The 27,920-nt window shown below is 44.6% G+C and overlaps 1 protein-coding gene across 2 annotated transcripts in view; it reads right to left on the minus strand.

Moving 5' to 3' along the window:
- The window catches only part of Dapk1 (death-associated protein kinase 1), a 194,424-nt gene that overhangs the window by 70,045 nt on the left and 96,459 nt on the right, over positions 1-27,920 (minus strand). For both annotated transcript variants that reach the window (XM_013031803.1, XM_013031804.1), the window contains exon 3: positions 22,175-22,396. In XM_013031803.1, coding sequence (XP_012887257.1) covers positions 22,175-22,396 — 222 coding nt within the window. The remainder of the gene's footprint in view (positions 1-22,174; positions 22,397-27,920) is intronic.

Below are 27,920 nucleotides of genomic sequence, written 5' to 3' on the forward strand. Positions count from 1 at the left end.
GTTTCTGTGCTCATGTGGATATTAATAATTGGCTGCCTGGGAGTTGGAGAGATCGACTTGCACATTTTTCTTTTTTCTTTTACCAATATTATTTTTCTTCTCCAAACCCTGGCATGTCTCTATTGGAATCAACCAAGAGCAGGATCATATACTACTGACTCCCCAGACTTCCCAGAGTGGAAAGCTGCGGCTCCCAAGGGATGATATTCATCTCCTCCCAGCTCTGTTCTTAGTGACATTACACTAAGATCTGGCATTGGCCCATGAGGGAGGATGGATGCCATGGAAACAGGCAAACATTACAAGGCCTCTCTTCTCTGGTGAGCATGTTCTTAAACACCAGCAGCCTTCTGACACACAGGGGCCACAGTCATCAACCTGCAGGGCTGCAGGTATTACAAATGGACAGCTCTAGTTGAGAAATTATGTCTTCTATGTACCTGAATTCTACCACTGTAACCCTGATCTGACTGTGCTTCTACAACAGAAGTCAAACTTTTTCTGTATGAGAGTTCCAACTACTTGACTCTGTTACACATCCTTCTTTGCTTCTCATCCACCATTTTAAAATGCAAGAACATTTTTTTCTTGAGGACTACATATAGCACAGGTGCAACTGCTCAAGAACAACACAGATTGTAGAACATAAGCCAATCTGTGACATGCATCTGGCCAGAATTACTTGTAAAATCAAGTCCAGATACAAGTGAAATGATTTAAGAATGTTCTAGAATCGCCTTCACTGGGTCTGTGATACTATGATGGGCTTTCATGCTCCAGACCCAGTCAATTGTTTGAAAAAGATACAGAAACCTGGATTGAGGTGAGTCGGGTACTCTAGCCAAAACAGGTATTGCATAGCCCCAAGAAGAAAGTAGTATAGCAGTGGGACTCTTATCTTCTTGCTGACTTGGTAGTCCGTTCTGAGACTCTAGTAGAATAAAGACAGCTGAAATTCTTTGATATTACCCATTGAGAATGCAGTCTCTTTCTCCTTGCCTAGAATCTAACAGGTTCTGGGTGCTTGGCCAAGAGAACAGCAGAGAAGTGATGCTGTATCAGTATCCAGGGCCAGGCTTAAAAGAGTCTAGTGGCGTCCTTGTCCTCTTACACAACACTTGCCATTGAAGCCCATCTGCTATGCTGAGGGAGACTCCAGAGACTATATAGGAAGGCACACACTAAGTGGGACCATCATTTCAGACTCAATCCCACTGGACAAGCTAGCACCACTATCACACTATCTGTGGGTAGAAGGATCTTAGGAGGGAGCCCCTGTTATGGCTTAAAAATGAAATATCCCCTCTGTGTTCTTGGGCCTTGGCCCCCTGCTATGTTGGATGGGTTTGAAAATTGTAGGAGGTGGGCCTTCCTGGAGGAAGTAAGTCACTTGGGGGGGGCAGGGGGGGGAGATAGGGGTCCTGGCTGATTTATTAATGTTAGTCCCTTCCTGGCAGCCATGAGATGAGCAGTCTCTGACCACATTCCAGTAGCTGCCATGATATTCTACCTAAGTAAATGAAGGAAAGCAGCCAGGGACAGAACCCCTATAAAATCAAATCTTTTAAAACAAATCATTCCAGTTGTTTCTGTCAAGTACTTGATCAAAGCAATGATGCAAATCATTAATACTTTGATTAAACTTCTAACTGACAGGGAACACCACCGTGCAGTGCCAATTATGTGTGAGACCATCAGACAGCTGTCCCAGCTGGAGATGCAAAAAGGGACAGGTACACTGTCCCTGGGGCTGTGAGCCCCAGCCAATCTGCAGGGTCCTCATGTGAATCAATGGCAGTTCCCATTTTAAATCATGAAGCCTTAGGAAAGTTCATTATGTATCAACAGAAGCTCAGAACACTCCCTGCTTGGGTTGTTTTTGAGGGATTAAATGACTTGATGTATACAATGTGCTTAGTTCAATGTCTGATACAAAAGAAGTGCTCAGTGATTATTCAGAAAAAAATAAATGAAGCTGCATAAGCTTCTCTCCAGAGACAGGGGAAAAATGTGACCCATTATCTAGGGGTTTTGTGCTTCAGGCTAAGCTTTCTAAAGAGGCTGGAGTACATGACTTCCTCATTAAATGAGATGAGAAAAGAGTGTATTACCACATGGTACACCACCTAACTTTCACTCAGGGATATAATGGTCTATTCCCTGTCAATATACCTTCCTTTTTCGTGCCTAGAAATTTTCATGAGACCGTAACTTGATGAGGTAACTTGAGAGGTTGGCTGGGGCTAGAAGGGATGGAGGGGAATGATGGAAGGGGTGACACTGATCAAGATGCATTATACTCATAAACTGAAACCCCTCTGTACAACTACTTAAAATAATAAAAACAATGGTAATAATTTTAAAGACTACTTTGTCTATACCTTTTCTAACCGACTCTCACCCTACCAGGTCTTCAATCTTTTCAAGAAATAACACTAACATGATATGGTGGAGGATGTAAAGATGGACTATGATATTTGACTTGGATTGTGTAAAATGGATAATGAATGGTTTTAAGATATAAATGTAAGTGTGCTGTGGATAAGATTTCCCTGGTAACTCATTACTTTCCCTAGTAATTGTAATTCCAACTCTGTAACTCCATAACCCTGTAACTCTTAAGTCTGCTTCTGCTGTTTTCTGAGCAATGGGAGCCCTAACCCAGAGGACCATCACCACCTTTTGTTCTATTCCCCTGCTTCCTACAAGCAAAACCTTGGTGGGAAATTTAAACTTAAGGTGTGTATTTCTTGTAAGAATCATTGGGTAAAACCAACACCCAGCCTCCCCTTTCCCCCGCCCTAGCCCAAAATGCTTAAAAGCCGATATGGGCTGGCACTCGGGGCCGTCTCCTGAGATCCTAACTCCAGGTGCGGTCCTGGCGCGTCAGCATTTTTTGCTCAATAAAATCTTTTACATTTTCACCGAGGACTGAGTGGTTTCACTGCCCCTCCCCACTACAAATATATTGTTTCTCTTCATTTAAATCCATTTTGATACAGGATCTCTAAAAATTCCAGAAGGACACTGCTGTTAGTGGCACACACAAAACAAAAACAAAACTCGCCTTCCATTTTTGGTCTACATACTTCAGGACTACACCAAGTATTCCAAGTACAGCAAGAGACATAGAATACTACCTTTTCCTCCCCTGTACTGAGGTTTGAACTCAGGTCCTTGAGCTTGCTAGGAGGTGCTCTCCTTTAGAGATATACCTCCAACCCTTTGTTGTACTGATTATTTTGAAATAGAGGCTCACATTTTTCCCAGGTCTAAGCTTGGATCATGATCCTCCTATTTTATGTTTCCTATCATAACTTGGGAGGACAAACACACATGAGCATGCACAGCTTCTTCCAATAAGTCTTTTTGACCAAGCCTGGTCCAGAACAAAGATCCCAAATTACTGAGCAGCTAGAATTACAAATGTGAGTCACTATGCCTGGCTAGGATGATTACACACTCACACACAAGCGCGCGCACACACACACACACACACACACACACACACACACACACATACACAGAGCACAATCTGGAGATAAGCTGTGATCCTCAAAAGATCTCTGACCTTAAGAATTGGGTCTTCTCTGGTCACAAAGGGACTAATATATGAAGCTGGTATTCAAGTAAGGCCTCTGTGGGAAAAATGAAGATTTTTTTTAAAATTACTTTCATTCATGAATGCAAAAACAGAATCATGACTTTCTTTCAGCAGCAAAGAATGCCAGATGGTAGAGAAGAAAATGCATACTGATTTATCAGTACCAGGAGGCTCCACCCCATGTGGGCCAGGCCACATTACTGAGAGTTAAGAGTTAGCAGAAGCTGCTGTCACAGCGCTGTCAGTGCCTATGCATTCATGTTCCAGCAGCTCCAACTTAAATGATGGCAAGAGACAAATGATCAAACGGCAGTTTACAAAGGCAGATTCTCAGCAGAAAGCTACAGTTCTCAGCTAGACCCCCCCACAAATATATATATATATATATATATGTATGTATGTATGTATGTATGTATGTATGTATATGTATGTGTATGTGTGTATGTATGTTTATTTATTTGTTTATATTTTCACCAATGCTGGAGCTTGAACTCAAGGCCTGGGCATCTACCTTTGCTTGGCTTTGTTCAAGGCCTGGGCATCTACCTTTGCTTGGCTTTGTTGCTCAAGGCTGGCACTCTACCACCAGAGCCACTTCCAGTACCAGCTTTTGCTGGTTAATTTGAGCTGAGTCATGGACTTTCCTGATGAATCTATCTTTGAATCTCCATCCTCAGATCTCACCCTCCTGAACAGCTAGGATTACAGGTGTGAGATACAGGTGCCTAGCTAATCTTTATTTATTTATTTTTAATTGCAAAAGCATATGCAATATCATGAGGCGTTTATAAAACAAACCAAGAAACCATGGGCTGTTTTTATTTTTCATCCTCTTTCAGGGAACTGAATCTACCTTCCTCCTACCTGTAAAGCAGATCACAATGACTGTCCAACCTGCAGAATAACCTTTGGGTTCACAGACAGGATCTGTGAGAGAGAACTCTGGGGAAGAAAGGTGTGATGGCTGTTCTTTGAAATATCCAGGCCTGCTACTCAGGTGGCATGATACATCACACCCTGCAGGAGGGCGTGTGTGGGTGGCTGTCATATTTACCATTGATTCACATAAGCAAGTGGCCTCTCTCCTCTGACCCTGAGTTCTTGCTCATTTCCATTTCCATAGGAGGTTGGGGAAGAGAGAGGAATGGGGGATATAACATAGAAATATCCAAAACAGACTAGGTATCACAAGCTAGCAAAAAGGAAAACCTTTGACAGCACAATATCCTCAGATCATTTCCACAACACCAAAGGAGGCCCTGGAGAGGTTCCAGAGAGGGCCCCCAGCTGGGCATTGGTGGCTCATGTCTATAATCCTAGCTACTGGGGAGGACTGAGATCTGAGGGTCCCGGTGTGAAGCCAGCCCAGACAGACAAAGTTGAAAGGCTTTTATCTGCAATTAATCAGTTAACACAAACAAACAAAAACAGAAATGAGGATATGGTTCAAGTGGGTAGTGGATCAGCTATGAGAGACAAAACCAAGGGTGAGAGGCCCTGAGTCCAAGCCCTAGAATCTATACCCAAAAATAAATAGAAAAGAGAACAAAGGGGGGAGTGGGGAGAAGAGGGCTGATGCCCTGATGCAGTGACTAGGAAGCCAGGCAGACATGGGGGAGCATATCTCAGGTTGCGGTTTAGAACTGATGAGGAGTCTCAGATCTGGGGTCACCCAAACCTCTGTTTCAATGGAAGCAGGGAAGAGGTGAGTCAGGGTCCAAAGAACCTACTTCTGGTAAAACTATGAACAAATTCAGGTGAGGAAAAACAAACAGATATCAGCATGCAAGACAGGGCCCCTGGACCCTTAGCTACCCCATTTGAGGGTGCATTTAAATGTATTTAAAACCTGAAGCAGGAGGCTGGGCCACCCTATCTGTCGCCATCCAAAGGACTGCAGACAGTTTTTGTACTTTACATTTTAAGAGAGATATAAAGTCTAAAGACTATTCAGAAAATGTCACATTGGTTGGTGGTAGTGCATGGGGCCCACAGAGGCCCCCGGTCTGATGATCAGCACTAAAGGGAAAAAGAGACAGATATACAGAGGAGAGGAAGGGACAGAGGGAAGAAGGAGAGGGAGGGAAGAGAGAGAAAAGGAGGGAGGGAGGGGGAAGGGGAAGGGAGAGAAGGAAGGAAGAGGAGAAGGGAAAAAGAAAGGAAGGGATTGGAAGGAGGAGGAGGAGAGGGGAGGGAAGTTAGACCAACAATGAAGGCAATGCATACATATATATACACAATGGAATTCTATGCCTCCATCAGAAAGAATGACATTGCCCCATTTGTTAGGAAATGGAAAAACTTGGAAAAAATTATATTAAGTGAAGTAAGCCAGGCCCAAAGAAACATAGGTCCCATGGTTTCCCTTATTTGCAATATCTAGTATATCTATGAGTCAAGCAGAAAAGGTCAGAAAATGTGATGTCAGGAAATTGAACTCTTAGATATGTATCTTAACGTTTTTTTCTTTCATGCATGTGTTTCTAATGCACTTATAAGATTATCTCTTTGTTGCTTTGTAGGTCCCTCCCCCACAGTATAACCCCTGCTTTCATTATATTTGATGTCAGTATAACTTGAGGAGGAGATGGGGAAAAACCAGTTGTTTAAAGATACAGGTGGACCTTTTGCAACAATTGGTGGGGGGGGGAAGGGGAGGAAGGAGAAAGATTGGGATTGGGGGGGAGGGGGGAGGCTGGGAAGGGATGTGAAGGGTAAACAAAAGGAGGAGGTTGCAATGCTTGGTAAGAAATATACGCATTATCCTGCCCATGTAATTGTAACCCCTCTGTACAGTATCTTCACAAATAAAATAAAAAAAAATGGAAATAACAAAAAAAAAAGAATGACAATAAAGGACTTCTATTTAGGAAGGCTGCCAGATGCAGAAATGCTCACTGCAGTTGGCAGCAAGAAAGGACTGACTCTTAACTAGCTGATTCAAGCGGGAAGTTTAATAGGAAAGGTAAGGCCCTCTCTGATGGACATTCTTAAATTCAGTGGTTGAGTCTGCCAGCTCAGTTACCATGGATATGGTACAGGATGCAGAGCTTCAAGTTGTAGCTACAGGTTGTAGTGTTGCATGGGCCCTTCAAGTTAGACCTTGAAGATCTCCATGTCCAGCTACAGATGGCCACAGTGATCCCAACGACGACTGTGTTTCAAGCACACTGTATCAATGAGAGAAACTGGAAGGAGAGCATTCCTTAAGTACTATGGTGGGGGGAAGAGGGATGGGTAGAAAGGAGCTCAAGGACAAACTATAATCCATCTTTCACTTGTTCTAAGCAGTATTTCCTTGCTGATATTGGGCTTTAAACTCAGGGCCTGAGCACTGTTCCTTGGCCTTTTCAATGGAGGTAGGTGCTCTACCACTTGAGCCACAGTTTCAATTCCAGCTTTTTAGTGGCTATAGGAAATAAGAGTCTCATAGGTTTTCCTGCCCGGGCTGGCTTTGAACCATGATCCTCAGATCTCAGCCTCCTGAATAGCTAGGATTATAGGCATGAGCCATAGGCACTCAGCTGGTTCATGCAGATTTCTTGAAATAAATACTACTCTGCCAAGGGAAATGAGAAACAACCACAGCAGATGCCAATCTTGCTTTTACTTTAAGTGGCTTCAGTCCAAACTTTGGAGACCCAGAGGAATAATTAGACCAATCGAAAGTGGGGCAAATGGAAAGCTGGGGCAGCCAGACCTCTCTTTAGGCGGGGTAGTTATAACTGGTGCTAGAACAAAAAGCTAGCGGGCAGTAAACCAAGCAGGGCCAGTCATAGATGGAGGTTTATTCCAAAATCAATCTGTCTGGTCTTGCTGGTAACAAGGGGAGGCTATTACCCAGGCGGAGCCCAGAGCTGCAGCTCCTCTTCCTCCTCTTCCTGGACTGGGTTAATTCTCCCTGCCAATCCAGTGAAAAGAGCTCAAAGCAAAGCTGCTGATTATTGTTAATGATGTAGAATCCTGGGATAAAAGACCACTGGCCCATCAGATGGGGGCATAGCCATCTGGAGGGCGATGTGGATTTCACTGTTCCTTAGCCACCCCGAGATGTAGAAAGATGAAAATTCAGAGCAGTACATCTTTGACCTCAGCTTGAGGATGTAGAAACAGAGAAAAAAAGAAGAGATGGATAAGCTAAAAGGATAGGGAAAGTTATTAAGATGGCTAAAATTCACTAACAGGGGTCATATTCTCTCTCTCTCTCTCTCTCTCTCTCTCTCTCTCTCACTCTTCTCTCTCTCTCTCTGTGCCAATACTAGGGCTTGAATTCAGTGCCTGGTGATTGTCTTTTTCACTCAAGGCTGGTGCTCTACCACTTGAGCCACAGCTCCACTTCAGCATTTTGCTAGTTAATTAAAGATAAAAGCCTCATTAAGTGTCTCATGAACTGCTACCCAGGTTGGCTTTGAAAACCATGATCCTCCGATCTCAACCTTCTGAGTAGCTAGAATTACAGGTATGAGCTACTATGCTAGATGGAATTTTGGCTCAACAGAAGAGGGGGAATTAGGAAAGAAAACGGGGCTCCCACAGGACATCTATGTAAAAAGGAAAGAACGGATTTAGCCCTTGACCCTGCTCTACTGAAAAAGTGGGGTTCAGAGCAGCCAGCAACGCCCACCAGAGGTGTTTTCTTGTGGAAGACAGAGATGAAGGAATGGAGTTTCATTCCAGCATAGTCCTTGTGGAGCTGAGCCAGCACGCCTGTGGGGCGGGTACAATGAGAATACTACAACGGACAAAGGGGCTTTGAATTGTCTAAGGAACTCATCTCACCTTCTTTCATTCCTTCCTGTGTATTCCCTGAGCACCTATTACATGAGGGGTATTTTCCTGCATGCCAGCCAAGAGCTTTAACTGCCTGTCACTGGCATACAGCACGTTAACGTCCATTTACAACAGGCTTCCCCTCCTCTTCCTTGAAACCTCATCCCATCCATCCACCACAGACATAAGGACCTATGTCCCAACACTTTGTGGCTGAAGAAGAAATGAGCTAAGCAACAAACAACTGCCTTGTTCTCACAGAAGGGGACTTCTTGAAACACAGAAGCAATGGCTTTCCTTGGCACGCTTTCTCTCCTCCTAAACCTAGAAAGGCCACTCATTAGAGCCATCTCCCACCTAGTGTCTGGAGGGTTCGCTTCAACTGAATTAAATTTCAGCTGCTAATGGTAGGGCAGGCATATCTCCTTCTAGATGCTTGGCCTACAAAGACAAGCCAGTAAAACGTGCCCAGGAGCCCCATTATAGGATAAAGACACACAAACATGTGTGAATTAATATAGTTAAGTGCTATGAAAATTACACTTTTAAAAGGTGACGTGAAAGCCATTAAACCTTATTGAGTAGGCAGAAACCCAAAGAAATCAAGTGACATATGAGCTGGGCTTTGATGGATGAGTAGGAGTTCTCTAAGAAGAGAATGTACAATCTGAGAATGGCAAAAGGTTCTCTAGCGATGGAACATCCAGAGCAGAATGGAAATGAGGGAGGAGGAAATAATGGATATCAGGATGGACTTGGGCCTGAGGTGAAAGAGCCCCTGGACTCCATTCAGTATGCAGAGGGTGTTATCTTGGACATTTTTTAAAAAATGTTCTGAGTTGTATCATTCATTGGGTTTTAGAATTTTACAGAGTTATGCAACCATCGCCACAATGTAATTTTAGAACATTCACTTCGGTTCTAGAACAAACAGTGATGATTAGTAGCTACTACTCCTTCTTCACCCTCCCTACCTGTCCTTCTGCTACATCCCACCCCTACAGATGTCCCTATAGTGGACAGTTTAACAAGTAAAATCATATATATATTACACAAAATCATACGAATTTGAGACCGGCTAACTGTACTTAACAAAATATTTTCAAGGTTAATCCATGCTGTAGCAAGCGGGTTCATTTTTTGAGTGGAGATAAATTCATTTTTCTTGGAAGTGGAAATGCCAAGTCAGGTGGTCACTATGTTTAACATTTTGTGGAACAAACAAACAGTTTTCCAAAGTCCTGGTGGATGCAATGTGCCACCTCTGTGGTTCTGAGTTGTGCATTCCTACTGAATGCTATCTTTTCATGTCTTTACCATCCCTCCAACAGGGGCCTTGTATTAGTAATGAGGGGGAAGTTAGGCCTTCCGGATTAGGTTTAAAAAAAAAAAAAAAGATGGCTGTCAGGACTAGCTCCAACATGGGGCACATGAAAGTATGACTCAGCAAATTCCAAGAGAAGATGAAGAGAAACCCTAGGCAGAGCTTGTGTGCAAAAAAGAGCTATATTCCAAGCACTTGGTGTCCTTATATATCAACGATCTTTTAGCAAAAGGAGTTAGCTAGGTAGTAATAAATCAAGAGGTGACTTGGATCAGAGAGAAACAGTAATATGGTACAGTAACTCAGGAAAGGACTAAACAGTTCCTGGACCAGAACAGAAGTGTTAGAATAGTAATGAAGAGTGAAGACAGGCACTATAATCCTAGCTACTTAAGAGGCTGAGATCTAAGGATCCCAGTTCAAAGCCAGCCTGGGCAAAAAATCCTAAAAGTGGAGCTGTGGCTCAAGTGGTAGAGCACTAACCTTGAGGAAGAATGCTCCAGAACAACACTGAGGCCCTCAGGCCCCACGTTCAAACTCCAGAACTGGCACCAAAAAAAGAGGAGAGAGATCTAGAAGCTCTTTCAGTGGTGGAACCACTGAACTTAATGAAAGACTGGATGTGGGAGGCCATAGAGAGGTAGGGGAGAAGAAGAGGCAGCAAGGATGGTTCCAAAGTGTCCTGTCTGAATAACCAGAATGATGGTGATGCCATTAACCAAGCTAGAGAAGAAGGGAGCCACAGGCTGAAGCCAGAGTTCAGTTGAGGCCATGTGAAGACTGAGGTGCCTGGGCGACAAACCTAGGTGAAGCGTTGAGTGGCCCCCACAGAAGCACTAGAGTGAGCCAGAGACACAGCCTTGAGGATCAGCAATAGCCAGGAGCAACTGTTGACTCTCAGAGACTGTAAATACACAAAGGAATTTGCACCATATGTTAGGAAGCTTAAACAGAAGCAATGGCTGTCAATGGCTGTAATAGGATACAGGGGATTAAAGTGATCTGAAGAGGAAATGAGAGAGTCTGGGTACAAAGGGAGCTGGTACAAAGTGCTTCCTATCTCCTCCACGTACATCCCTCCTCAGTATCCACTGTACACAGGGATGTCAGGAGAACCAAGGCGGCTTCCTTCCCTTCAGATATGATGTTGCACCTAAGGGACAGAGGAGGGCAGGGAGAACTGGCCTGGCAATGGGAAGATACTACCTGCCAAAGAGCCGAGACTTCCTGCTCTTTCCATCCCTGTCCCCACCTCTCCATTCAAATAAGGTTCTCAAGAAAATGGAAAACAGCTGAGAAATGGGAAGCAAGCCTCCAAGGAAACATTCACTCTTTTGAAGAGTTTGTGAGGGGCACAGTTTTATAAAAGAAGGTACCAGGGAAGCTGCCCTCTTAACCATTCATTGACAAATAATACATGGTTCATGCGGGATTTCATTGGGTGACCGAGGTGCCATTGAGGGTGCCATGGGTTGTAATCAGTTAGCCGGAGCATCAGGATTCAAGTGTCAGAGGAACTAGCAGGACAAGTTGAAAGCCCAAAGTGAAAATATTTTCTACCTATTTCCCCATCCACCTTTATACAATCAGATCTGGGCCTAGGGAAGCTGTTCATAGACACAGAATCAGAAGGTTCCCTGTTGGTAGATTCTAAGTTGGTTTGGCAACTAGATATCATTGGGGGGAAAAAAAGGGAAGTCAAGTCAACTCTGTTTCCTCGGTGCTATGAGATGGTTAAGTGGTTCAATTAAGGGCTTCGCTCAGGTGAGGTCCTATTCCATCCCATCCCATCTGATCCCACCGTATCCAAGCTCCTCAAAGCATGCCTGTCCTTACCCTTCACATCCAAGGGTGGTAGTAGCCTTATGCCTTTACACATTCTGTTCTCTATCCCTTGCCATTTCCTCTGAGCTCTGTGCATACCCTTGTTAACCATTAGTCTGCATGTGAATTTTGCTTCCTGAACCCAGATTCCAACTCTCAAGTTCAAGGGAGGATAAACACACTCCAGGCAACTGTCAAGTGGGTAAAGATCATTGCACAAGGAAAAATTTCTCCCTGATAGTGAACTTCCTGATTCTGAAGACAAACACAATCGTTGCACATCAAGCCACCCCAGCTCTATCTGAACTTGACATATACTTAGTGGGCCAAGCACAGAACTCTGGATCCTGCCCTCAAAGGGGACAAGTATGCACAGGAAGTTGTAACACCACCAAACCACCCCATATCTCAGCTCCAACATTCTGCTTGCCACAGAAAAGCACATTTCTGCCTTCACCCAACTTTGGGGAAATGCAGGGCACAAACAACATGGCTGTAAGAGAAGCAAAGCTGGAGAAAGGGATGGAAAGGGAGGAGCCCTCAACATCTAGGTTGGCTTGCAACTGACAGAGCTTCTTAGTTGCTCCTTGAAATCTAGAGGAGGGGAAAGCATAGAGTGGAGTGCCACCAGATTGTGCAAGTCACCACTTGTGGAGGAAAAGGGCAGAGGTGACTCGCCAGCCCATGCCAGTAGTATGTACAGGTTTAGATGTACACTACTTTAGGGGTTGGAAAATACAAGCAAAAGCATTCCCTCCCAAACAAGCTATAACGGTGTGGGATTTGCCATTTCCCCATCCCTGCCTGTGATCTGCCTGAACTGTATGGGTACAACTTTTCTTGATAGCACCAGCTGTCTCTGAGCTACACACAGGATTAAATGAGATCATATAAATGGCACAGTGTCTACCCTAAAGCAGCACAACTAGGAGTAGATTCCCTGTCGTTGAACTATAGGATCTCTCAGTGTATTTCATGATGATGCCATCCAGTTGGAACCACTTTAAAAAGACATTACTGGGAGGTCAAGCCCTATATCCTCACAAAAAGGGGTAAAGAGGGCAAAGATGTAGGAAGCTGAGGCATGCAAGGGATTTACATGAAGTTGGGCAATGAGTTGTGGCTGAGGCTGAGTTCTTTGGATCATCCTGTCCCTGCTTTCTTCCTGATGACCAGGAAGCACAAAGACACATGGAGACTTCTTCAACGCCTTCTTCTCCCACAAGCTGCAGCCAGTTCTGACATCTGAACTTTCCTTTTTATTCTCACAGGTGATTTCAAGGGCTCTTCTGGCTTTCACTTGAGGAATCTGGCTTCTGGTATATCTCTTCTTAAGCGAGAGCAGAGAAGAAAAGCACATTTGGCAACAGCCTCAACCTTTCCAACAGAATTGAATCACAGAAAATAGACAATTTTCCACTTAGGCATTCTCTTGGGTAACAAACCCTGTAGCTCTTCATCCCACGCTCTTCCTTGCCAATTCAGCTGAAAAGTGTTTCTCTCCTTCATGTTATGAAATCGGTATTTCCACTGTCTTAAGAGAATTAGTTGATTTCTAGACAGTCTTAAGAAACATTAGGACAATAGTGCTCTGAAAACAAAACCACAGATGGCATCTGTGCACTCACAGATGTATCGTTTATAGGATAGATTCATATTTCAGTATCTGGAGTGATGTTCTCTGCATTGTATACATCAGCAGCAACAATGACTACCCAGAATCTCTCTCTGCTCGCAATCCTTAAGGTTTAGGAAAAGGCCACCGCCCATGTCTTTCCAGACTTCCATAACTCCAGGCACATGGCTGACTTCCATTCCTACCTAGAAATTACAGACTCTATGTACTGTGTTACTGAGACACTGGTGGTTGCACCTGTGTCCTGGTCACACTTCCTTAGTCATGCCACACAAGTCTTGTTTCTCTTCTCATCTTGGTCAGCCACTCCTAGACCCAGCACACTGAGAGGTGGTGACAGAAGGGGAACTCTGAAATTGTGACTTAGCTGACCCCTCAGCTGTCCTGGTGTCCCCTCTTATTCTTTTCCTCTCCTCCCTGTCCCAGTGTCTTCTCTGTCCCACAGGCCCCTGCTCTGTGGCGGCTGCCACAGCTTCCTCTCTGTATCCAGAGCCCACTTCCCTTCTAGGCCTGAAGGCTGCCAGTCTGGGAGTTCAGACTCTCAGCTCACACCTTCTACTTGGTTTGGTCCTATGGTGCCTATGTCCAGGTCCTGTTGTACCCAGAATTCTGGAATGATGGCTGGGGTCAGGGGGTATAGACAGGAGGCAGGTGATACTTAATTTTGCAGCAGTACTCCAGAAGAAAGGTGTAAGCCAACCATGGATCCCTGGATCAACTTGTTAAACTAAGTGCTCACAGTCAATCCACAGCAACCTGCCCAAACCATCAATGAGCCACTCAGAGCCTCCCACTGTCTGTGAAAATTTGTGTTTAAAAAGCCAACATAATGGGTAGTGGCTCATATCTGTAAACTGAGCTACTAAGGAGACTCACAGGATCAGGGCTGGTTCAAAGCTAGCCCAAGCACAAATGTCCATGAGACTCTTATGTCCAATTAACCACCAAAAAGCCAGAAGTAAAGTTGTAGCTCAAGTGGTAGAGTACTACCCTTGAGAAAAAGGAAAAAAAGCTAGAAGACAGCCCTCAGGCCCCAGTGTTAGTGCACATACAAAAATACACACAGCAAACATAAACATGAATAGTTCTAAGGCACATTGTATTTTTTTCTCCATCTGTATTTATAAGCAATAAGCATTACCTTTCCTTTTAATTTCCCTTTATTCATATGTGTAAGCTCTCTTTGCTCCTCCTCCTCCTCCTCCCCTCTTCCTCCTCCTCCCCCTCCCCCTTCCTCCTTCTTCCTCCTCCTCCTCTTCCTCTTCCTCATCTTCTCCTTTGGGGTATGGGAGTAGTACTGTATCTTTAACTCAGGTCCTTGGCACTGTCCCTTAGGATTTTGCTCAAAGCTGGCACTCTACCACTTGAACCACAGCTTTATTTTTGACTTTTTGCTGGTTAATTGGAGGTGAGAGGCTCACAGACTTTTCTGCCTTTGATGGCTTAAAACCACAATCCTCAGATTTAAAATCCTGAGTAGCTAGGATTACAGGTATAAGCCTGGGAGACTGCCTACTTTTAGAATAGTTTACTTTGCTTTGACTACTCTCTTTGTTTTGTGAGGGTCTTTCAATTCTGGTTTACTGAGTAGGCTAGCATGAAGTAACCTATAGGCACATACCATACTGATAAATAAAAGACCCTATATTCTTATTTGGATTAATTTGTATCTCAGTTTGGCAAGAAGAGAGAGAAAGAAGCAACTCAACAATGATCTTGCAGGAAGCGATCTGACACTGTCCAAATGTTTGAACACAACTCAGCAGTTGTTTGCAATGAGCACACAGAATCCCAGAATTCATTAATCCAGCTAAAGTCAAAAAGAGAGCTAAGAAGGGAAATCATTCAACAGCATTTCAGGCTGTCAAGACAAGTTCTAGAAATTTGTTGCACAGACAGTGTGCATTTAACATAGTTCCCACTGCTATAGTACATATTTAACCATGTTAGGATGTCAGATATTGTGGTGAGTGTTTTCACTACAATTACTGGCTCACACCAGTAATCCTATCTACTCCGTTGGCAAAGATCTGAAGATCTCAGTTTGAAGTCAACTTGAGCAGAAAAGTCTATGAAACTCTTAACTCTAATTAACCACTAAACATCTGGAAGTCGAGCTGTGCCTCAAGTGGTAGAGTGCCAGCCTTGAACAAAAAACTCAGGAACATCACCCAATCACCCAGGCACTGAGTTCAAGCCCCAGGACTGGCACAAAAACAAAACAAAAACCCGAAACTACAATAAGAACAACAAAAAGTTGAACCAGGAGCCTGTAGCTCATATTTCTATTACAAGTAAAGAGGCTGAGATCTGAGGATTAAGTTTTGAAGTCAGTCTGAGAAGGAAAATCCAGGAGACTCTATGTTCAATTAACTAACCAAAAGCCAGAAATGAAGTTGTGGTTCAAGTGGTAGAGCTCTATTTTCAATTAACTATCCAAAAAAACAAGAAATGAAGTTGTGGTTCAAGTGATAGAGCGCCAGTACCCGTACACAAAGAATAAATAACTTGATAAAATTTACCTTTAAGTAAGAAAAGGTGCATTGTTTATTCCATGATTTGTGCTTAGTTACAATCGCAGCATGGCACACTACTTAGCTGCAGTTTCTGCTTCTCAAGAAAGTCAACAATGAGGGAAAGAGAAGAGGAAGGTAAGTGGGAGGGGAACAGGAAGAAAGGGTGCCGAGGGAGAGCATGCTAAAAGTAATAGCTACACCTAGTTAGATCTGGTTTAAAATTAAAATAGAACAAACAAGGAAGAAATTAGGATTGGAGAACTAACTAGCTTAGCTTGCTTTGGAACAACAGCCCCTTCCCCCCTCCCCCCAATTCTTGCTTGGCAATTTACTGTATTTTACTTTATAAACCTTTCAGGCAGGTGACTCAAAGCTACTGAAGCGAACAGAAGCAGACATGATTGGGCAATGTTAGGCCCAAACTCCCTCCCCTTTACAGACCTATCCTGAGCAGGCTTCTGTGTAAAATGTATGCTTCTCCTTATTTCATAGTTACCTACTAAATAATATTACTGTGAATCAGTGGGGTATTTTTTTTTTTTTGCAGGGGGAAGGGGCATTATCATTGTTTCCTGTCACTGAACTCGAGGCCTCTTGATCTGTCTGTACTTCATTGCTCATGGCCAGAGCACTACCACTTAAAGCACCCCTTTGCTTCTGACTTTTGCTGGTTAACTGGAGATAAGAATCTCTTGGATTTGTCTATCTAGGCTAGACTCTACCAAAATCTTCAGATCTCAGCCTCCAGAGAAGCTAGGATTCTAGGCATGAGCCACTTGCTCCCAGCTCAGTGTTTTGTTTGTTAAGGAGCTTACAGATTTCTAGATTAACATTTGAGTAGGTTCCTGGTGGAAGAATTACAATTTCTCTGTGCCTAGTGCTTGCTTCTAGGCTAGATTCCCATGTCTACAGTAACAAAGCACCACAAACTAATTCGCTTAAAACAATTTACTGTCTCCTTGGGAGAGATGGAGGTAGTAATTGATCACGATACACTGTACTCATAAATTGATACGTTGAATAAAACCTTTTTATACAACTAAATATTTTTTTTAATGAACTAGGAAAAAACGATTTTTTTACTCCCACTTCTGAAGGCCAGCAATGCAAACTCAAGGTGTAGAGTGAGAGTCCAGAAGAAGAATCAGCCTCCTCATCTCTCCTGTGATTCCTGGTGCGCCCATGCATTTCCTTGGCTTGTGGATCCATTGGCCCCTGCTTCTGTCATCATATGGCTCTATGTCTGTCTATGAGGACCTTCAGATATGGACAAGTCAGGTTAGATTTGTATCCTGGCTCTACTCTCATCTTGACAACACCTGAAAAGATCCCTTTTCCAAGCGAGCACATTCTGAGATGAGAAGGGACAAGAAAGTGAACCCCAGATCGCTACCACCTGTGGCAGCACCAAGGAATATGGTAAACATACAAAATCTTGGGCTCTACACAGAAACATTAGAAACACGGCCAAAAAGTCTGTATTTTGGTGCACCCATGAGAAGTTTCTAATGCATGCCAATATTTGAGAACTATTTCAAATCATACTATACGCTTAAAAAATCATTTTATAAAGCCAAGTGTGTATCTTCCCCTTCTCAGTCAGTCATATCTGAATGCATTTATGCCACACTGTATTTCTATACTAGTGATCAATTGATAATATTGTGTACCGCCAACTGGCTACCATCTAGAAATTTGTGTATGCCACAGGTAGCCCTTTAGATATATTCTATTTTGTCTTCTCATAATTACTAGGAAATGACTGCCAACATTGTAATCCTGGATTACAGAATTTCCTTGAACAAAGTGGGAAGCTCTGGCAACATTATGTCCAGCATTCTACCTATTAGCAACCATTGACTGATTGGTGGCTGTCCCTCTGGGCTGTGGAATGAGAAGGCTCCAACAGAGCCACAGTCTTTACCATTCCTTGGTGTTCACAAAAGGCCTCAAGGAGACCAACCAGGCTCATGTACTCTGCTCACCTGTTCCCTAAAAGCATTTGAGTTTGACCCATAATTAGACAGAGGGGAGCTAGAAGGAAGAATGCATCACTATCTACAACCAAACTGCTTCATTGCAAGGGAAGCAGTGCTAGAAGCTAGTACCTCTGGTTAACACTGGCACACACTTTAAAACAATCTGCAATGTTCCCCCCAAAGCTTGGAAGTGAGATCCAGTTAAAGAAAGTTAAGTCATTGAGAGTGGCCCCTTGAAAAGGTTTTGGAACACTGACCCCTTCCACTTCCTCTCCTGCTCTTGCATCCCTATCTGTCTATCTGCTTTCTCTGCCTCTTGTCTGTCTGTCTCTCCCAACAGCCATGAGGTAAGCAGTTTTCCCCCACCCCATGTTCCCACCATGATGCCTCTGCCTAACAGTCCCTAAAACAATGGAGCCAAGAGACCTCGGGCTGAAACCTCTAAGACCCAGAATAAACCTTTCTCCCTGATAAGGAGATTACCTAGAGATTTTATCACAGGGTGGGAATCTGACTAACACAGGTAATTTTAAGTTCTGTAAATTTGGCTTCATTCTTCGCAAGGTAACAAAGCACAAATGTAATGACTCAAACCCAGAAGGTCTAAGTTTCATAAGTGGCTTGCAAAGCAATGAAACATGGGTGGGGGAACAAAAGAAAGACATGTTGGCATGACTTCCTTGGATCAATGGCATGTGGAGGACATGGAATCATGTTTTTAAGGTGCCATGGATTCATGCTTATGATCAGCTGCAATGGCCGATCTGTTGGCTCTCTGTTATTTTCCAGTGAAGGAAGAGGAGGTGAGGAAGAGTTTTGGCTTTAGAGTTACAGGCTTGTAAAAATGTTCAAGGACAACCGGGTGCCAGATGGTCATGCCTGTACTCCTAAGCTATTCAGGAGGCTGAGATATAAGGATCACAGTTCAAAGTCAGACTGGGCATAAAAGTTCATGAGACTTTTAACTCCAATAAGCCACCAAAAAAATAAAAATCCAGAAGTGGAACTGGGGTTCAAGTGGTAGAGGGCCAACCTTGAGCTTAAACACTAAGAAACAATACCCCAGCCCTAAGTTCAAGCACCAATACTGGCACACACACAAAAGTTCAAGGACAGATGCTGGCCCACAAGTTGACCACTGTGTCTACAATACAGTATCTACCCCAAGAGCAGCCGAAGTTCTTGGACATGTCTCTGGGCCAGCTCAGAAAAAAGGCATGGTCACATTTTTTATCAGTGACTTTAGCAGAAGCTGGCTTTGAGAGAGTTCATCCCCACCAAACTCAAAACACAAATCTCCAGTGTCACATGTAACTTCCTGACAAATTTCCTTTCTATTGTCACTTTGACCAGTACTGGGCCCTCTTAAGAAAGGAAAGAGCACCCAGGAGGGATGGATCCATGCCTATAATCCTAGCTACTCAGGAGGATGAGATCTGAGGATTGTGGTTCAAAGCCAGTTAGGGCAGTAAAGTCCATGAGATTTTTATATCCAATAAAACGTCCCCCAAAAAGCAGAAGTGGAGTTGTGGCTCAAGTGGTGGAATGCTAGCCCTGAGCAAAGGAAGCTCAGGGACAGCAGTGCCTAAGTTAAAGACCCAGGACTGGCACACATACACAGAAAAAGAAAGAAAGAAAGAAAGAAAAAAAAAAGAAAGAAAGAAAGAAAGAAAGAAAGAAAGAAAGAAAGAAAGAAAGAAAGAAAGAAAGAAAGAAAGAAAGAAAAGCAAAGACAACACATGGTATCCATCTCCAAGGACCAAAACTTTCTTTTAAAACTACTGAAACTTAGAATTACAAACATTTTCTCAAAGGCAAAGATGACTCAGACAGACATCACAGAATAATCTTGAACTCTGGACCGGGGCACTGTCCCTGAGCTCTTCAGCTCAAGGCAAGCACTCTACCACTTGAGCCACAACCACTTCCGGTTTTCTGGTGGATAACTGGAAATAAGAGTCTCATGGACTTTCCTGCCTGGGCTGGTTTTGAATCCTGAGCCTAAGATCTCAGCTTCATGAGTAGCTAGGCCTACAGGCATGAGCCATCAGCACCTAGCTAATAATCTATTATTAATGTGTGTGCATGTGCCTGTGCTGGGGCTTGAACACAAGGCCTGGACCCTGTCCCTTGGCCTTATCACTCAAGGTTGGCACTCTACCATTTGAGCCACACATACCAGAGCAGGATCTCAGTTAGGTGTGGCTCTTAAGCCCCATTTCTGTTGCAGCCTGTGGTTTCCCAGAAGGCACACGACACCTTAGGGAACATGAAGACATGGAGTGTTCCTTTTCCTCTGCCATACCCTACAACAAGCTTTCTCTCCCCTACCCTCCCCCCCCCCCCCCCGTCAAAGCCTGCTTTTGCTTTACACTAGTGGGTTCTATGAAGGGGTCAAAGCCTGCTTTTGCTTTACACTAGTGGGTTCTATGAAGGGGTGAGATGTAGCCAAAGCCTGCTTTTGCTTTACACTAGTGGGTTCTATGAAGGGGTGAGATGTAGCCACATATAACTACATTTGGAGACTATTACTTCTTGTAATTGGATGGTGACAGTTTGACCTGCCTCTGTTATTTGTGTGTAGAAACTAGAAGAACAGCTGGACATTCTACAATACACAGGGCAGCTGTTAGAACAGCAGTCACCCAGCCCCAAATGTCCCTGGTGTGAAGTTGTACACTCCTGGACTCAAGGATTAAACACATTTGTCAGCCAGCACTGTGCTAGGTATTTAGAAATCCTTATTCCATCCAAACACAGTATTACAGGTTAAGGCTCAAACTACAGTTAAGCAGTGTGAACTGGTGTGGCTGAGCACCCCTGTAATCCCAGCACTGAAGGTGGCAAAGGTGGGAAACCTGTCTCCGTGATAGGAAGGAAGAAAGGGAAAGGAGGGAAGAAGGGCGGGAGGGAGGGAGGGAGGGAGGGAGGGAGGGAGGGGAAAATAACAGTCAAAAAGCCTAAGGAACAGGCCAAACCCCAGCAATGAGATATGAAGCTAGGCCTGGGGACTGTAGAAGCCTAGTACTTGTAGTCTCAGCACCGACCCAATCTCCAGCATCTGGAGCTGGGCTGGCCACCTGGTAACTCTCCTTTTTACTGCCTTCTCCCCCAGTCTTAAACATCACTGAGAATTAGTAGAGTGTAGTGACTTACGCCTATAAATCCCAGCTCACCAGAAGGCTGAGGCAGAAAGATCAACTGAGCCCTAGACCAGCCTGGACAACACAGAAAGACCTATGCACACGTTCAATCATCTAAAAAAATACCTACGTTGAAAAACAAAGAAGGTCTGGCAGAAGGGCAAATCCAAATTCAAGTGTGTCCCAGGAAATGAAGGAGATCTGTCATCACTAAGAGCTGCCCAGACCTGGATTGGCAGAGCGCTCCCTTGTTCCATCTGTTCCTCTTCTCTACAGACACCTTTGTTAGGGCTCCTCTTCCAGAGTGTACAGATCTCTACATGTGCAGCCTAGGTTGGTTCCCCACCCATCTCCTCCTCTCCCTTCTTCATTTCCTTCCCATTCTTTTCTCCCCTTCCCTTTCCTCCCCTTGTCTCCTCTCCTCCCCACTCCTCTCTACTTTCCCACCAGCACATGCTAGAGAACTGGGTGATAAGGAGTAGGGTAGCACCCTCAGGCAGAAGGCCAGGGACACGGAAGGACAAGGGATGGAGATGAACTGCCACAGAACAACGTGCTTCACTCAGCTGCCCAACATGACATCCAATGAGCAGGGCTGGCCTGACATTAACACCACACTGAGAAAACAAGTCCTATAATCACATGGGAGACTGGTTCCATTTCACCCATCCCATATAATTACCATTGACAGTTCCACCAGTTAAAGACGTGTGTGTGTGTGTGTGTGTGTGTGTGTGTGACATGCAAGCCAGAAAAGGGTGGAGGAAGAGATAAGAGAACCAAGAGAACCAAGGAGCCAGGCACCAGTGGCTTATGCCTGTAATCCTAGCTACTTAGGAAGCTGAGTTTTGAGGATCACAGTTTGAAGTCAGCCAGGGCAGAAAAGTCTATGAGACTCTTATGTCCAATTAACCACCAAAAAGTTGTAAGTAAAGGTGTGACTCAAGTGGTGGAGCTTTGAGCAAAAATGCTAAAGGATAGCACCCTGGCCCTGAGTTCAAGTTCTGATCCTAGCACCCATGTGCACAAGCACACACACGCGCGCACACACACACACACAGAAATGTAGAAGAGAAAGAAAAGTGAAGAAGGTAACAATCACAAGAGAGAAGGACCTACATATTTCAAGCTTAGTGAAAACTCAGAACACAGCTTGTAGAAAACAAAGTTGAACCTCAAAGACGCGATCATTTTGAGGGAACCTGTTGCAAATCATGGGAGCCACAGTCACACAGGCGCTCCTTAGAATTTCTCCAGATAACTCAGCTACATCTGGGCCCAATGAGCTGTTCTCAGGTATAGCCCCCCACCCAGGACACGGTGGCAACCAGGCATCCCCCACTCCCAAGTGTGGGGTGCCCTCCACAGCCTCACTCACAGCTCCAGGATGAGAATGACGTCCGTCTTGCTCTCGTAGACCTCGTGCAGGGTGATGACATTGGGGTGCTGCACCTCCTTCAGAATGCTGACCTCACGCTCAATGTCTTCACGGCTCACACCCCGCCGGCTGGACTTGGTCCTCCGCTTCTTGATGAACTTGGCAGCATACTGCAGCCCTGTGCTCTTCTCGCGGCATTTCTTCACCACGGCAAACTGCCCGCTGAAAGGTAATATGAAGTGTTGTCACTCAGAAATGGAGCTTGATCTGGGGTGTCCCTTTGGGGGGACAATTGAATTGGGACTAGGAATGACCAAATGGCAGAAAATTAACAAACTGAGTAGGGGCATTTCTTAAGCTTATTTCTTTATACGTATTGCTGTATGGGATACCCTTTTTTCCCCAAATGGGTATTTAACTGAATGGATAGTAATGTCTACATTTCTGCCCAATTTCAGATCATGGGACAGCAGGAAGAAACTCTGATCCGACCTCAGTTCTGACGAGCTCTTACTCTCTTTGCCTAGCCACAGAGCTGGGTAATTGGCATAAAATACATAAGGCCCTGTCTTCAGAGAGATATTTCTAGCACTAATGTGGCTCAATTGAGATGCCCAGAATAAAGTGAGGTATACTACTTTGTTCAGAGATGTATGAACTAGATACTTACTGGCTGTCTCTCCAAACTACCCACTCAGCCCTTCTTCCCATCCCAACCATATTCTTGACTCCACCCCCGTTTACAGACATGGATCATGTGACCAAGACTATGCCAATTAGTGCACACTATGCTGGCTTCAATGACAACCACATGACCTAGCAAAACCTTTCAGAGAACAGGGAGACAAAGACTTTCTGAGATTCTTTTCCTTCTGCTTGTGAACACTGAACCATATACATCACCAAAAGCTGCTGTCAGCCATCCAGAGATTGTGAAGGGAGACACTCAGGGTGTGAATAAGCACTGCAGAAGCTAGACCACTAAAAAGAAAGAAATCAAATGGTAGTAACCTAATGGTGTGGTTGGATGAAGCCTCACCTGAAGCCATCAGCTTTTGGACTTTTCAACAATATACTCTTTTGCTCCTGAAGCTAGTTTGATAGGGGCTTACCATTTCTTGCTGGAAATAATAGCCAATAAATGTCAAGAACCTATAACCATACCCTCCTTCCTATATATAATAGAGTAGAATAGCAGAACTTAACATGAAGTAATAGAGTGTAGGCAAAAAGCATATGAGTACTCCTGGAAGTCAGTAAAACATAAGAAAAGACCTTCCTGGGTCAAGCTTGGCATCTCATTTCTCCTCTAGCACCTACCGCTTACTTTGCACCCATCATGGGATCTGTCCTTTTCCTGGAACCTGCTAGAAAGCCACTTTGTAAAGGATTATCATAGTAATTTTTTGTCGGTTGTAGGGCCTGAACTCTGGGTCTGGGCGCTGTCCCTCAGCTCTTCAGCTCAAGAAGAGCACTCTACCACTTGAGCCACAGTGAGCACCACTTCTGGCCTTTTCTGCTTATATGATGCTGAGGAATCAAACCCAGGGCCTCACGCATGCAAGGCAAGCACTCTACCATTGAGCCATCTTCCCAGCCCATATCATAGTAATTTTTAACTGGCTTTTGAAGACTAGAAAAGATGGGGGAGGAGGCAAAAGAAATCAAACAGAGACTAGTATTTTGATGTTAAAAAAAAAAAAAAAACAGACACTGCCAGGTGCCCATAGCTCGCTCACGTGTGTAATCCTAGCTATTCAGGAGGCTGAGTTCTGTGGATCACAGTTCAAAGCCAGCCTGGGCAGGAAAGTCTGTGAGATTCTTCTCTCCAAAAAGCCATCAGGAAGTGGCGCTGTGGCTCAAAGTAATACAGCACTATCCTTGGGCAAAAAAAAAGAAAAAGAAAAAGCTCAGAGACAGTGCTCAGGCCCTGTGAGTTCAAGCCCCAGGACTGACCCTCCCCTCTCAAAAAAAAAAAAAAAAGCCATTATAAAAAATATGTCTGTGACTCACACCTGAAATCCTAGCTACTTGAGAAGCCCAACTCTGATGATCAAAGGTGAACGCCAATCCGAAGAAAAACTCCATGAGACTTTTATCTCTAATTAACTAGCAAAATGCTGGGAGTAAAGGGGGATAGTTCAAGTAGTAGAGTGATACCTTTAAAAGAAAAAGCAAGCTAAAGGACAGTGCCCAGGTCCTGAGTTCAAGCCCCAATTAAGGGCACACAAAAATAAAAGGACATTTTAAAACATTACTCATTTACTTTAGGTAGCAGCAGCCAGTGATGAAAACACACAGAGCGAAGGATTATTTCTGTAGTAAATTTTTTGCATGACAAGTTATGACTACTCTCTTCCTCCTGCAGCAGCTGGCAAAGAAGGGGAAGAGGAACTTATTCTAGAAGGCCAGCACTGCTGCCAGTGAACTCGCTACCTCAAAGAGCCAGAGCTATGAGATTGATTTGTGGGGAAACTTTACTGCGCCATTTCCTAATTGCTCTGTTGGTCTGAAACCCACTTCTCTAGGATTGGGGAGGTGGCCGAGAAATAGGGAAATGACCTGAATACAGAGTACAGTTAGCTTCTATCTTGGGAAGCGCTCCCAGCCCATCCCCCAGTGGAGGTGGAATTGTCCCCACTGAATATATTCAAAGGGACCCAAGATGGAGCAGCCAGGAACACTCAGAGGCCAAGCCTGATGCTGGCTCACACAAAGTAAGGACAAGTTGTTTCAGGGGTTCAGACTCAAGGCAGACATTGGGGGAACTGAATCATGGGCTTTAAAATATAAAACCCGAAGAGAGGAAAAATAAAATGCCAAGTACTGGTGGCTAACACCTGAAATCTTAGATACTCAGGAGGCTGAGATCTGAAGACTGGGGTTTGAAGCCAGCTAGGGAGGAAAGTCTGTAAGACTCTTATCTCTAATTAACTACTAAAAAGCCAGAGGTGGAGCTGTGGCTCAAGTGGTAGAGTGCCAACCTTGAGGAGAAAAAAACTAATCTAAAACTAGAGCCCAGGCCCTGAACTCAAGGCACCTCCCTGTTCCCTCCACTCCCCGCCCCCGCAAAAAAAATCTTCCTGCAGGAAAGTTAGAAAGAACATAATACAACTCTAGATTTAAACACCTTCTGAGTGGGTTTTCACCTTCAAATGTTCAACTAAGTGTTTCCCTTTAAAAAGGAGCGTAACAATGTCTGGGCAGCTTAGCCAGGGTAAAGACATGTGCTGAACAGCAGAACTAAGCTGTCTGTCTACAGCAAGCATCCAAAACTCATTTTCTGAGCTGATAATGGACCCCTGTTTCATGCATTGGGGTCTCCACCATGGCGGTGCTGGGTGGTGGGTAAAGCCCCATCCATGGGGAATGCTCAAGCTTTCGTGAAGCCTGATGGCAGATGGTCAAGCAGTACTCTGGAACTCATTCTTTAGATCTATCTCACCACCACCCCTCCATCTTCCAGTCTCCTGCATCCCCATCCACAGAGCACCCCACACCTTTCCTGTGATACTTCTTGTTTTCTGCCTGGTTTGTTTTTGTTGGGTTTTTTTGCTCCCTCCCAATACTTCTGATTGTAGATTCTGAAAAGGTTCAAAGCTCATTTGGAGTCTCAGGTGCTAGGTGCAGGGTTATTGAGGCCATGCACAGTGCCCATGTGTTACTTCTGATTCTGAGGCTATGACACTCAGAATCAGAGCTGTTCCGAGTTACCATTCAACGGCAATGTGTGGCAGTTACACGCACAGACCACCTACAAACCAACCACAGGCCTACTTACAACTTCACCTGCAAGCATAATGACAGCATCTACCTTAAAAGTCTGTTGAAGTGCAAAGGTATGTGTATGTTAGTCAGCTTTCAATCCCTTTGGCTTTGGGCCTGTGATGGGGGGAGCTTGTGACAGGGCAGAAACCACTCACTTCCTGAGCAGGAAACCAAGAAGTTTAAGGACACACCCTCAATGACATAAAGTCCTCCCACTACCTTTTAAAGGTTCCACCACCTCCCAAGAGCACCACCCAGGGGACTAAGCCTTTAACACATGGGCCTTTGGACAACACTCAAACTCCAAACTATAACAAGAGGGTAAGCTGATTAAATGAGCATTAATAATCTACATAAAGTGCCTGACCAGGGCTGGGAAGGTGGCTCAGTGGTAGAGCGCATGCCTGGCATGCATGAGGCCCTGGGTTTGATTCCTCAGCACCACATAAACAAAAAGAAAAAAAAAAGCTGGAAGTGGCGCTGTGGCTCAAGTGGTAGAGCGCTAGCCTTGAGCTGAAGAGTTGAGGGACAGCGCCCAGGCCCAGAGTTCAGGCCCCATGACTGGACCCAAAAAAATAAAAAAAATAAAGTGCCTGACTAAAATTAAGTCTTCAGTAACTGTTGAGCATACTGTTACAACATAATTCAACTTTGTTCTGAAAATACCACTCCCCCCACCAAGGAGTGAGAGGATGCAAGTAGGAAGAAGGGGAAGAGAAAGAGAAAGAGACAGAGACAGACAGAGAGAGAGGGAGAGAGAGCGGTGCATCACAAGGTTGTATTATACTAATTGTGTGTGAAGATGTTGCTAATTGTGGCTTCTGATTTCTCCCCTCACACCAACCCCTCCCAATCCCCCTCCCTCACTGTCCCCACCTAGGGTATGCTGTGGCTCACAAGTGCAAACCACAGGTCCCCTGGCCATAGAACTTGGGCCCCAAGCCCAGCCACAGAACAGGCAGCTTGGGATACACTTGATTAAGCTCAATGCCCTAGGCATCTTCCCAGGCATCCAGCCAACAGCTATCTTGGGAACCCCAAGGAAAATATTCCTGGACTCCATCTGTGAGTCTTCATTGAAGATGGGCTGTTGGTTTACTGCTGCTCTGTTTCTTTCCTCCAGAGCAGGTCCTCCACCTGTGGGTTCCCTAGTGCTCACTCTCAGCCCTGGATTCAGACCACTTTGGGGGACAGTTCCTCCTCCACAAACCTCTTCCATCCTAGAAACAATTGGGGAAAGAAAATAAAACTTTTGATGGGGGGCACAGATACTTGCTTCTAGCTTATCTGCTCCCAAATCCAATTTAGAGGATGAACTCAAACCACAGAAAGAAGCGAGGCTATCATCGCAGCCTACTGTGGTCCCTTCTGCTCTGTTGCCCTTCTACCAATGCCCTGAGGCCAGTGATGGATCAGCACCCACCTAACTCAGGGCTCTCTGGGTAATTAACAACACACAGCTAGAGCTCTTCAATGAATGGGAATGTAGCTTTTTTATGAACAAACAGAAACTCCCTGTGTCCTGGTGTTGGTGGCTCACACCTGTAATCCTAGCTACTTAGGAGGCTGAGATCTGAGGATCACAGTTCAAAACCAGCCCAGTCAGACAAGTTTGTGAGGGGGTGGGAATGTGGCTTAGTGGTAGAGTGCTTGCCTTGCATGTGAAGCCCTGGGTTTGATTCCTCAGTACCACATAAATAGAAAAGGCCAGAAGTGGTGATGTGGCTCAAGTGGTAGAGTGCTAGTCTTGAACAAAAAAGTACCCAGACCTTGAGGTCATGTTCCAGAACCAGCACAAAAGTAGGGAAGGAAGGAGGGAGGGAGGGAGAGGAACAGAGAGGGAGGAAGGGAGGGAGAAAAGAAGGAAGGGTGGCTGGGAATGTGGCTTAGCGGTAGAGTGCTTGCCCAGCTTGCATGAAGCCCTGGGTTTGATTCTTCAGTGCCACATAAACAGAAAAAGCCAGAAGTGGCACTGTGG

This window comes from Dipodomys ordii, unplaced genomic scaffold, assembly GCF_000151885.1.
Source record: "Dipodomys ordii isolate 6190 unplaced genomic scaffold, Dord_2.0 Scaffold143, whole genome shotgun sequence".
NCBI lineage: Eukaryota > Metazoa > Chordata > Mammalia > Rodentia > Heteromyidae > Dipodomys > Dipodomys ordii.